This window comes from Daucus carota, chromosome 7, assembly GCF_001625215.2.
Source record: "Daucus carota subsp. sativus chromosome 7, DH1 v3.0, whole genome shotgun sequence".
Lineage (NCBI taxonomy): Eukaryota > Viridiplantae > Streptophyta > Magnoliopsida > Apiales > Apiaceae > Daucus > Daucus carota.
The window spans coordinates 38,625,836-38,637,559 of NC_030387.2; the positions used below are offsets into that span (position 1 = coordinate 38,625,836).

The window sequence follows — 11,724 nt, forward strand, 5'->3', positions numbered from 1 at the left end:
ACATGATGGTGTGTATCACCTGACATCAGTGTTCTTAAAATCTCGATTTATTGAAAAATCTCCGACTAATCCTTAGAAATCATTTTACCGATGACAAATAAATCCTGAATCGGCGGATCAACCGATTAGTTCTGATTCTCGATTTCTATGACCATCCCTAGAGTTAAAAATAAACAATCAATAACATTAAAAATAAACGAGGCAATCTCATCTAAGGCCTGAAACCAGCATCCACAACCAAGTTATGTCCGGTGACAAACTGAGAGTCCTCAGACGCAAGAAACAACACCGCATCAGCCACATTTCTCGACTTAAGCGCTCCTCCTTTTAGATAACACGACGACTCAAAGGCCTTCTCGACGCCTTCTTCATTAGTCTGCATCCAGTCGCACATCATCGGTGTTCCCACCGCTGCAGGTGATACACAATTTACCCTTATACCATGCTTACCCAGCCCTCTACTTGCACACCGCACTAACCCCACCACTGCTTGCTTCGACAGAACGTAGTCTATGGATATTGTAGCATCCGTGCTAGCTGCCACGCTTGATGTACAGACTATGCTCCCCTTGACACCACATTCCACCATGGCACGCCCTGCGTGCTTTACACAAGCAATCATCCCCCGGATATTAACAGCAAAGAGATTATCAGATGCTTCGAGATCGAAGTCCAGGATGTTCTGTTCACTGCCACTCATCCTGAGGACGCCGGCGTTGCTGAACATGATGTCCAGCTTGCCATGAGTCTTAACAGTTGACTCCACCAAAGATCTGACTTGCTGCTCGTCAGTTACATTGCACTTGATGAAGGTGCAACGAGAACCGATTGATGAAGCAACTTCGAGACCCTTTTCTTCTTGAATGTCAGCAATCACCACAACTTGTGCACCGTGATCTGCAAAGTGGCGAGCTGTGGCTTCACCAATGCCACTAGCTCCGCCAGTAATTATCACTACTTTGCCTTCTAATTTCTTACTATTGCATAATGCAGGGGAGTTCATTTTCTGCTATTAGTGCCTAAACATTCACAGGGAGTGCGTTTATACTAATTTGTCGAGGACGGCAAATTTTAAGAATCAATTAAAGGTCAAACAAGACGCAAGGAAATTGCAGGCCTAAGCATCAACCTGGAGAAACATAATCTAAACGGAAAACTGTATAAGAAATATTTAATTTTGGTGCTGCATAAATAACTAGGCTACTACATATATACAAAACAACAGTGATAGTAACTAAATATAAATGGTGCAAAGCGACGAGCACATTGATCTCTTAAAGCTGTATATACATTATACAGTACAGGTCGCCAAAGCTTAGTAGCCACAGTGAGGACGAAAAGGGAGATTAGATGCATATTCAACATTCGTTATGCAACAATAATATATGGTTGATATGGAAATCAGGCATAGTCGGAATGAGAATCATAAAAATCACTTGGGCAAGGTGACATGACCTCTTGCTCTAGGAACTGGAGCACCTGTTGCATCTGCGGCCGTTCATCTGGGTTTGCATCAGTGCACCTTGCAGCTATTTCTAGGATTGCTTCCACAGTTTCTAAGTCTGTGTCCTTGCATCTTTTGTCTACCATTTCTGCCATTCGATTCTCACGCACCAGCGTATTCATCTGTCACAAAACATATCATATGTAAATCTCAGGTGTGTGTAAAAAGATCAGAACCACTGATATTATATCTTGCTGCTTTATCTGTAGTACTACCAAAAGGAAGTGAATCTTAGGATGTGGAGAACATACCCAACCAACAACATTCAAACCATGTTTTACGAAGGCAGGATCAGTGGGCCTCTTTCCAGTTATAAGCTCTAATAGAAGAACTCCAAAGCTATATACATCAGACTTCTCCGTGGCCATTCCACTCTGTAGATACTCTATACACAACAGCAGATACAAGAAAATCACGTTAACATTGTACCAGTGATAGCGGGTGTTTATCCCTAGTCAAGTTGGCAATTTTACAGTGCGTTATGAGTGACATGTGATTGTTGGTGCCACAGTATGCTAATGGCTCAAGTGAAAGTAAGACATTGTGCATACCTGGGGCCATATAGCCAAAAGTGCCAGCAACAACTGTTGTGACATGAGCATCCTCGTCGACCAAAAGCTTGGCAAGCCCAAAGTCTGACACATGGGGTTCTAGGTTTTCATCAAGGAGTATGTTGCTAGATTTTATATCACGATGGATGATTCTCGGATAGCAATCATGGTGTAAGTATGCCAAACCTCGAGCAGATCCGAGAGCTACTCTCAAGCGAGCGTTCCAATTCATTGATTGGTCTTCCCAATGTTCTGAAGGAGAAAGTACCATCAGAGAAAATTACCAAAACAGAACGATTTTAATCTGTATCAGTAACAATCACGTTACTGTGATGTATACAAAACAATGATGAGAATAAATATCATAAATTCAGGTTAACATATCCATATGATCCAGAGCATTTTAGAAAAGAAGAGCTTGATATATGCCCTCTATTTGGGATCTTTTGATAGGGCTAGAATAAGATAAGACACCAAAATTCTCAAAGGTTTTTTATTAAATAAACGTTCACATAACATATAGATGACTGATGTGTATGTGAGTAATTTTGCACTAGAACAGAACATTCTGAAGTTGTTGATTGCCAAGAGCGTAGAGGGAACATTAACTACCCGTATTCCATGTAAGTAATCCTTACCTTATACAATGTCTTAAGGAGAAATTACATAAGTATAGATGAAGAATCATACCATGCAAAAAGTCATCCAAGCTTCCCAAGGCCAAGTAGTCATAGATAAGAAGCTTTGCATTAGGGAGCCTACAGTAACCTCTAAGATTGACCAAATTAATGTGCTTCACGCTGCCCAATATCTCCAGCTCCATTTCAAATACCTCATCACAGCCTTCACGACTCCTATCAATCCTCTTTACAGCAAATGTTGCACAATCATTCATTACCATCCGATAAACAGTACCAAAACCTCCAGTTCCTACAACATCTTCCTCTGTAAGGCATTCAAGTTTTTCTATAATCTCACTTGAGGTATATGGAAGATCACCATGGAATGTTTTAAGCTTGGTGCCTGATAAAACATAAACGCTTAGTGGAAGGAAAGGTGGGTGATTTACACATTTATGAGTGTAACTTACCTGTTTCCATGGAAGATTGTTTTTTAACTTCCTTGTATCTTTTGGTAGCCCTCTCTTTCTTGGACCGAAACCAAACCCATAAGAAAACAATGAGCACAAGAAGTGCTATTGTCAGTGTGGACATAACTCCAATCAAAGCTCCTTTCACGTAATGAGAAGATTTCTTGGTAGGGACTGCGTATGGCCATTAGAGTAAAGCATAATGCTAGAGATTGGTGAAAATGGACGTCAAGTTTACAAGCAATTGTATACATGAATAAAAAAAGGGAACTTCTCATTGACTTTCAATGATGTTGATGATCAACTTACCAGCAACTTCATCACTTTCAGCATGTGGCAACACTGCAGGGAACCCCAATGAAGTTTTACATGGCTTGTTTATCTGCCGACCGCAGAGATCTAAATTACCAATAAACCTAGGGATAAGGAATGCATCCTTCAGAGTGAGCTCAAATTAACAAAATTTGAGTATGACAAAGGAATTAGTTATTGAGCCTTAAATGTGAGAACTAGGAACTGAGATTTGAACTAATATAATAAGCCTATTGATTCAGATGAAATATACTTTTCCTTTCACATTAAATTCAGAATACATGTGTTACTTTTATGTTTCCAGCTGCAAGACTTCGTAATCAGTATGCTAACTAGAACCAAAGGTCCCCTCAGCTCTTAAAAATAAACTGCCTTCTTTGTAACTTCAATTGACACAAGAATTGCAATTTCTTCAAGAAGAGTTTTTCTATGTTTGCCGATTGGAAATACTGAAGTTACAGGAATTGATCTCTCAAGATCTGGACTTTTTTTTTGCATGCTATTAACTATAAATTATTTTTTAGGATGGATTGTATATGGTATATGGACCTTTAATTTGATGAAACTGGGTAAAAATATTGATTACCAGTGTACTACTAGCATACATATAATATTCAAAAGCTCAAAACCAAAATGAAAGTCATTGATCATCAATGACAAACAGTTCCAATTTTATAAATGGGAATTAGCATCCACCATGGGCGACAAATAAAAGAGAATAATTATGAAGGTCTCAAGTATTAATAGTATGACAGTATCACTTACGAATTGTTTCTGAACTTGCTAAGCACTCCAACATCTGGAATTTCACCCGAAAAGAAGTTTGCTGATAAGTTCCTTAAAGTAGAAAGATTATGATATGCAATTATGTGAGGAAGCAGTCATTAAAGCTTAGATATCTGAATGACTATAAAAGGATTGCACAAGAACCTACATATAATGTAGCCTTTTTAGACGACCAAGCGAGGCTGGTATAGAACCGGTAATCGAATTGCTTGATAGGTCTCTACATGCATATTATAACAATGAAATGTCAAAGTAAGAGGATAATATCTCTAACAAACTCAATTTAAATAACTCTGAAAATGCCAAATTTAAGAGGTATCATATGATCAAAGAGGCATCTTACAATATATTGAGAGATGGCAGGTCCCCTATATTTGGTGGTATTTCACCCTGAAGATAATTAGCTCTCAAGTACCTAATTGTGGATATAAAGAAAATGGTCAACCAATCTGTATCGAAATGCATAACCAGAATATTAAGTCATCTTTAAGTCATTAAAACTCTCAGAAAAGACACCTCTCATGTTACTTACAGGGCTCTGAGTTCAAAACAATTGGCGATTTCCTTTGGAATAACACCATGTAAGCTGTTCTGGTGAAGTGCCCAGACAAAAATAAACAATATAAATTATCAAAAACATTCACAGTCAATCAAACTTGGGAGATTTTCGACATAATTAAATTCACTTACAGCCTCTCGAGTCTTCTTAGTTTACCAATAATTGGAGATATAAACCCTCCAAGCTGCATATAAGGCAAGTTTCTACATAAACCCAAAGAACATTCAAGATTTAGATTAACAACATCATTCCACATTACCAAAAAAAAGCCCAAAAACTTTATAAATGATTCTTTATTTAAGTACATACATTGAGCTAACTGTTTGGTCATCTGCATTGCAAGAAATACCAGTCCATTGGCATGGAGTTTCATCACCATCATTCCAGTCACTAAGAAAACTCTTGCTATCATTCAAACTAATTTTCAAATCCAGCAATGTAACACCTGCAAACAACATAAAAAGCCACTAAATAAACATTTATAACACATATTCAAAATGCATAACATTTTCATCTTTTTCATCATTAATGATCTAAAAGTACCATCTTGACTAAGAGCAAGAGAGCAAATGCTGAAAAGGGCTGCTTGCAAAAGAGCTGAAACTGCAAAAATCAAAGTGCCCATGTCAAGTTTTCTCATATTCTTGAGACAAAGAGGGGTTTCTTGATTCTTGGCTAGCTAATTAGGGTTTCATTGAAACAGAGGTTTAGTTGCAGTGTTTTTTTTTTTAGAAAGTAGAAAGTGAAGTAAACAAAGTGAAGCAGAATGAGGAGAGGGAGGTGGGGTTTTCTGATGATTTGTCAGAAAAATATTTAGTTGGGTTGGTGTAAGCGTGGAGGAGTAGTATTATGATTTTTGAATATAGAAAGTTGTGCATGGAATAATTTCAAAACACTTGTGCTCACCCAGGTGAGTGGGTGACTCGCACTCTAAATAATTTGACTTGTACAAGATCATAACAATATTATTTTGATTTTATTGATTATAGTTTTATTATAATTTTATACAGAGGATAGCAGATTTAAGATAAAATGTCATAAAATTATGAACTAGGATTTAAATATAAATTTTAAAAAATTTTACGAAGGGATTTCAAAAATTAGAAAATATATACTAAATAATCTCACAAAATTTATTATTTTATAAAATTAAAAAAATCATCAATTTTTGAATGCCATCAACAGAGGACTGCCAAATTTTTAAATTTTTAATTACATATCATCATGTTTTTAAATTATAATTAAATATCTCGACATTTTCATATATATATATATTTTAAAACTGTTAATTTTGAATAAAAATCAGTTATACAGTTGTTTGTAAATGAAGTAGATTACATCATTACAAAACACAACGAAAATTTAAGTGACAAGTCATTTTATAGTGACAGAGCAGATAAATCAAAGAATATTACAGATGTCCCACTGCCCAATTCTCAAAATCTGAGCAAGAACTTGTAATATTTCTTGGAGTTTTGCGACTATTTGTCAACATTATTGTATTTACACTCTGTAAAATATTCCTAAACACATACTGTATCACTTTTCTGACAAAGCTATATTGTCTATCAAACCAACATTGAAAAGAAAAATCATCGCGTCGAAATAATGAAAACTGATTGTCCAAAATTTACTCGCCGGTCTTAAATTTACCGGCAGCATCGCGGAGAAATTCACCATCACGCTTTCGTAGCATCATGCATGTAGTTGAGATTTAGTGGGCGTTTGTTTAGGATTTATAAGTCCAGCTTCTGGATTATAAGTTAGGACTCTTAGATTTATTAGTACTGTTTGTGTAATAAGTCAAGAAACACTTATAAAAAGTTAGGAATGCTCGCTTTTGTATCAAAGATTCTACTTATTTTCCAAACACTTTAATCACTTATAAGTCTTATCATGCTTCTAACTTCTATTCCACTTATTTATTTAATCACTTATAAGTCTTATCATGCTTCTAACTTCTATTCCACTTATTTATTTTAAGCAAGAAGCACTTATTTTAAATTCACCCGAGCCAAACCAGCCCTTAGTTATAAGACTATAAACTTTCGTAGCATTATGGCATGTAATCGTGAACAAGTTGATTATAATAAAAACTTTTTTTATCCACAGCTACATGTAACAAGCTTTAAACATTACAGGATCGTTTAGAAAAGTACATTCCTTCCGGTAAATTCCTATCAAATCTTATTTCAAAAACACATACGACTACAATTCGGTACGCGACGGAACAGCTTAAAGCTTGCTGAAGCTGATCATAACGCCATCCTCGGGTTTGGGATGAGGAAGATAAACCATCTTTGCATCAGGATTGATGAGTTCCCACCTACACAAATTCGAATTTTGTTCCACCAGTTTATTTGTGTCAGTATTTGAATAGCCTGGTTCGTAAATTTGAATAATTAATAACATTTCTTACTTGTATCCGATTGATAAATGATGCAGAAAGATGGCTACTTGTAATCTGGCTAGCATATTCCCTGCACAAATTCTGGATCCTCCTCCGAAAACTTGGTAGGTTCCTGGTTTTGCTGGTTCCTACATATAAACACGCGTCAGATTTAAAAAATCGCCATGATTTTTTAAAAAATAAGCACTTATTTCTGAAAAATAAGGTAAACAGAGACCGTCAGGCTTAGATACGTACACTCCATCTGTCGGGGTTGAAGCACATCGGATCGTCGAAGTTTTCTGGATTGGTATGGAGGTATCTAACCCACATCATCACTTTCCATCCTTTGGGAATAGTATAACCTGCATTGGAAACACCATAACTTCATGTTTCCGATACCATGTTAAATAACCAGCTCATCTGAAACCAGGGTCTTATGCTACAACAAACATTATTCAACGCTTAACGTATAAACAGCACTTATTTGTTTGAATATTTGACATTAGTGTAAATTGCAGACCTTTATACTCAACATCTTGAGTTGCAACTCGAAATATGAATGCTGCAATATTCGCCATTCTTATTGTTTCTTCCACAACCTGCAATCGCATAATACATTAGAGTTCTGAGCTAGCTCCTGCAACTAATTGACTTAGATTATCGTGTGTTTTTTCCACCTTGTTGGTATATTTTAGCGTAGCAATGTCATCGCTTGTAATTGGCTCCCCATTCTTGTGTTTGTGCAGGCACGCGTTCTCCTCCTGCAACCATGCAGGCTAGGCAGTCAGATTCTGATCTATTTTTCGATTTTAATTGACAAAAAACAGTTAAAGAACTAATTTAGAGGAAGATTTTGATATGATACCCGAAGCTTCTGGAGAACATTGGGATATTTAGCAAGATAATACAAAGACCACATAATTGCAAGAGAGGTGGACTCGTATCCTGCAATAACAAGACTGACAATGTTGTCAAGAACCTCTGTGTCGCTCAATTCTTTCCCTTCCTCGTCCTTCATACGAATCAATCCGTCCATCAAATCGTTTGTGACATTTTCGACACCATCACTCATCTTCTTCCTCTTCTTTTCTAGCTCCTTTCTGAAAATCATTGTGGCTTTTTCTCGACACTGCCAAATTGCAGTACAAATTTTAATTTACAAGTATATTTAATATGTCAAGAAAAAGATTATTTCAAAACGACGCTTATTTTGAAATGGAGGCGAATATGGGGAATTGTATATAACCTGAAGAGCATGATGATAAGCACTTCCGGGAACATTGACAGTAGAGGCTCTCATGCCTTTAAGAATCCCTGTGAACAGTTTATCTAGGGTGTCCAGACCTGGTCCAGGCTCAAGGCTAGCGAAAAAACTGCCAATGTTCTCAAATGTTACCTGTGCCAAGCAACAATAATGAAATATTAATACACTACTTCTCAATTTGAGGGCGTTTGAAAACGTGCATTTCATTTTAAATGATGGATTCCAAATGACAGGATTTGAGTTGTCATTACAAATTCTCAGGTTTATACTAATATTTGAATGTCCTCGATTTCAAATGAAATCCAAATCCATATTTCCAAACAAGTTATTTGTTCAAACTCAGAAGTTCCAATGAAACTTAGGTTCCCAAACGGGACTTAGGAAATTCAATTTGGATTTCTAAATACTTGCATACCTTTTTGGCTTCTAGGTGAGCACCAATTGTACCCTGGTTGGACCAAGTATGCAGGGCTGCTACGATACGTGGCTGGACCATAATTGCTATTCGACGAAGAGATTGAGGCAGGTTAATGGCTCTGGAGACGAAGCTTCTGAGCCTAGTATGGGAGGCCCCATGCACGGCAACTAATGAAGTCGCCCCTACAAGCAAAACGCTTGGCCAGTCGATCTTGAACTGTGTTTCGTTTTGCAGTATGAACTTGATCACAGCTGGTTTACATGCTATGACTCCCGGTGATCCGAACAGGTGTGTCCTGTACAGCCCAATCCCATCCCCGTACCTAAATATTTCCACAAACTTGTCATTTCAAAACAATATTGTTAGAATATACTATGATCCTCATAAGCCCTCATCCCAACATCTCGAGGTCTCGGGAGAATTGGTTAGTTAACATGGTATCAGAGCTCATGCTCGTGAGAGACTCAGGTAAGCTCTTATATCATGTCGGGAACCAGTCCATCTAAAACCTTAAGATGCTAGAGAAAGGTCTCAAATGGATTATATGCTATATTTCAACAAACATGCAAACAATGCTTCTTTTTTTTTCCGTATTCTTTAGGCTACAAACTGTTTATTTTGAGAGAAACAAAACATACCTCTGTCTTTTCGAGTTAATGTAGTCATCAGGGCGACCAATAATCTTGAAATACCAGAGAAAACTAAGCAACTCTCCCAAGTAGGGGAGTCCCATATGGCCCGGAGGTAGCTTGATCACGTCGGTGCCAGTTTTCGCGTTGGCTCCTCTGCTCGAATTTATTAGTTTAAGTCTGAGACGGTACGATAGATCATTACACCACCACAAATAACACCCGAGCAATGGCAATATGCCTAAAACCCATGTAACAACCCAAATGCTAGTTACCATATTCATAAATTCCATCACTAGTGATTTAGATGCTAAACTCTTTGTATAGAGTGTGAAGGATATGCAAGGGAAATGCAAGGGCTTAAATAGAGTTCTCGACTAGCTGATACTTACTACATTACAAAAAAGTATTTCTGATATGAGAGGTCTTTAACTAAAAATTTATACGGTATAGTTAAAATACAATTCATCTCATCATATTGACTAAATTTGTCAAATCTCTCGAGTGTTGGAACAAGAATATATATCAACATTCGACCGCTACACTCAATCGGAACAAAACATCTTAGAAAGGCAAAGTACATTGTAGCTAATCATTGTTCGGATTTTCATGAACACACGCTAACAACCACCTGGAATTCTATTGACTCCAATCTCATTAATAATATAACTCCTGCATGCACAAAAATCTACCCAAATAAAAAACTTCAGCTAAGTAAAAAGTAATTTTAGTACAGTAAATCTCTCGGGGATGCTTTAATATAGGGTGGCTGTACGAAGTATAAACTGATTCCTTTATCTTCTGTTCTGTTCTAGTGTTCTGTACCTTTCTGGAGATCATATTAACAACGATGGCTTACTAACTCATTTTTAAAATTATAAATCTTGTCACCCAACATATACACATTAGCCTAAAAAAAGAAGCAGCAAGTTTAGCTTTAAAAGGAACGTAAATTTGTATTGTGTGTGTGCATGATTCGATTAGATTATAGCCAAGATGCTTTCCACTAATAGCCAGAAATAGAATAATTTTCTTTTGTTATTTCATACTCATGTATTTAAATAGATCATAGCCAAGATGCTTTCTACTAATAGCCAGAATGGTCTTGTATTGCATAATGCATAAACTATTTCAACTCGATAGACATTTCCACAATTTCATTGGATGTTTAATAGAATATTAAGAGTGACAAGTGTGATTTTGTTGGTATAAGTTTTGGCCGGTCCGAGTTTGATCTACCATGCAATTGTTTTCATCACCAGCTCACCCCTCTATGTTCAGTTCCTATCAAAAAATATCAACAAATTCTTCCAAGATACACTCGTAGGATCGCGTTCAAAAGAACCAATGCTTAAAATATTGTAGAACACTGTATTTTTCATATAAGTGTTTTTTTATTATTTGACATGCAACCTTGCAGTTGAGTACGGATGAACAAGAATTATGAATTAAACAACTCTTTAATTTTTTGAAATATAAATATATTCGATTAATTTAATTCTGTAGTAGTATAAAATGATGGTGCATGTTGCACCCTCTTTTTTCCGCGGGTTATATCTGGCCAGAATGAACTCAATTCATATTTTAAGAATTTATATTACAATTATTTGTTAGTACTCCATTTACCCCACAGGACAATTCCAGAAATATTCTCACTACACTTGGTCAGATATGATTCCCATCACAATATTCCCCAGGGGCGAACTACTAATAGACAAAACAAGAATATGACTATATACGGGCATAGGAACTGTTAAATTACAGTATATATTATTTATATATTTTTATAAAATCAAATTAGTAAAGAAGTAAGGATTTTCAACCTCTCAAAATTAGTTTATAATTTATATGTTTGTGAAAAAAAGTAGAAATTAATTCGTAATTTCTTTTACAAAAATAAACAGTACAAGTAAATTGTAACTAAACATGCACTTAAATTGGTTAGATGGGCATGGGATGAAGCTTAAGAGCAAATCCAGGAGTGTTTTAGTTCATGTCTCAAATATAATATAAAATATTATGTCCTGTTAATTTAGGACATACTTTACTAACTTGAACTCCAACAATGTGCCTTATTCTCACACTATGTTTAATATTTTATTATTAAAAACCTTCTTTCATCATTTAAGCATAATATAAAAGTAGAGAGAGAAAGAGAGTGTGATAAGAATTTATAATAAAATATTGAATAGAGCAAAGTGAGATGTGCCCCCAAAAAT

General features: G+C 36.1%; 3 protein-coding genes across 3 annotated transcripts; all 3 read right to left on the bottom strand.

Annotated features, from left to right (window-relative positions):
* Positions 1 to 31: 31 nt before the first annotated feature.
* LOC108194165 ((+)-cis,trans-nepetalactol synthase NEPS2-like) lies at positions 32 to 1,153 on the bottom strand. The gene has a single exon (XM_017361075.2). It carries the CDS (start codon positions 1,001 to 1,003, stop codon positions 212 to 214), a length of 792 nt encoding a protein of 263 aa, XP_017216564.1. The 5' UTR covers positions 1,004 to 1,153; the 3' UTR covers positions 32 to 211.
* An 82-nt stretch (positions 1,154 to 1,235) lies between these two features.
* Positions 1,236 to 5,615, bottom strand: LOC108194164 (LRR receptor-like serine/threonine-protein kinase FEI 1). The gene is made up of 13 exons (XM_064082287.1): positions 5,346 to 5,615; positions 5,112 to 5,247; positions 4,933 to 5,005; positions 4,776 to 4,846; positions 4,587 to 4,658; positions 4,392 to 4,463; positions 4,223 to 4,294; positions 3,455 to 3,561; positions 3,146 to 3,319; positions 2,746 to 3,078; positions 2,056 to 2,307; positions 1,756 to 1,889; positions 1,236 to 1,626 (listed from the first exon to the last, which is right to left on the bottom strand). Exons 1-13 carry the CDS (start codon positions 5,440 to 5,442, stop codon positions 1,402 to 1,404), a joined length of 1,818 nt encoding a protein of 605 aa, XP_063938357.1. The 5' UTR covers positions 5,443 to 5,615; the 3' UTR covers positions 1,236 to 1,401.
* A 1,271-nt stretch (positions 5,616 to 6,886) lies between these two features.
* On the bottom strand, positions 6,887 to 9,971 carry LOC108195661 (ent-kaurenoic acid oxidase 1). The gene is made up of 9 exons (XM_017362639.2): positions 9,515 to 9,971; positions 8,874 to 9,198; positions 8,441 to 8,590; positions 8,060 to 8,323; positions 7,872 to 7,955; positions 7,715 to 7,793; positions 7,450 to 7,556; positions 7,222 to 7,340; positions 6,887 to 7,128 (listed from the first exon to the last, which is right to left on the bottom strand). Exons 1-9 carry the CDS (start codon positions 9,796 to 9,798, stop codon positions 7,038 to 7,040), a joined length of 1,503 nt encoding a protein of 500 aa, XP_017218128.1. The 5' UTR covers positions 9,799 to 9,971; the 3' UTR covers positions 6,887 to 7,037.
* Positions 9,972 to 11,724: the final 1,753 nt, after the last annotated feature.

Coding starts and splice junctions, on each gene's coding strand:
- LOC108194165 (XM_017361075.2), bottom strand. CDS start 1,003: ATGAACTCCCCTGCATTATGCAATAGTAAGAAATTAGAAGGCAAAGTA.
- LOC108194164 (XM_064082287.1), bottom strand. CDS start 5,442: ATGAGAAAACTTGACATGGGCACTTTGATTTTTGCAGTTTCAGCTCTT. Junction 3,562..4,222: donor AGCAAGTTCAGAAACAATTC/GTAAGTGATACT, acceptor CCTTATCCCTAG/GTTTATTGGTAATTTAGATC. Junction 3,079..3,145: donor ACAATCTTCCATGGAAACAG/GTAAGTTACACT, acceptor ATGTTTTATCAG/GCACCAAGCTTAAAACATTC.
- LOC108195661 (XM_017362639.2), bottom strand. CDS start 9,798: ATGGAATTTATGAATATGGTAACTAGCATTTGGGTTGTTACATGGGTT. Junction 7,341..7,449: donor TCAACCCCGACAGATGGAGT/GTACGTATCTAA, acceptor GTTTATATGTAG/GAACCAGCAAAACCAGGAAC. Junction 7,129..7,221: donor CATTTATCAATCGGATACAA/GTAAGAAATGTT, acceptor GAATTTGTGTAG/GTGGGAACTCATCAATCCTG.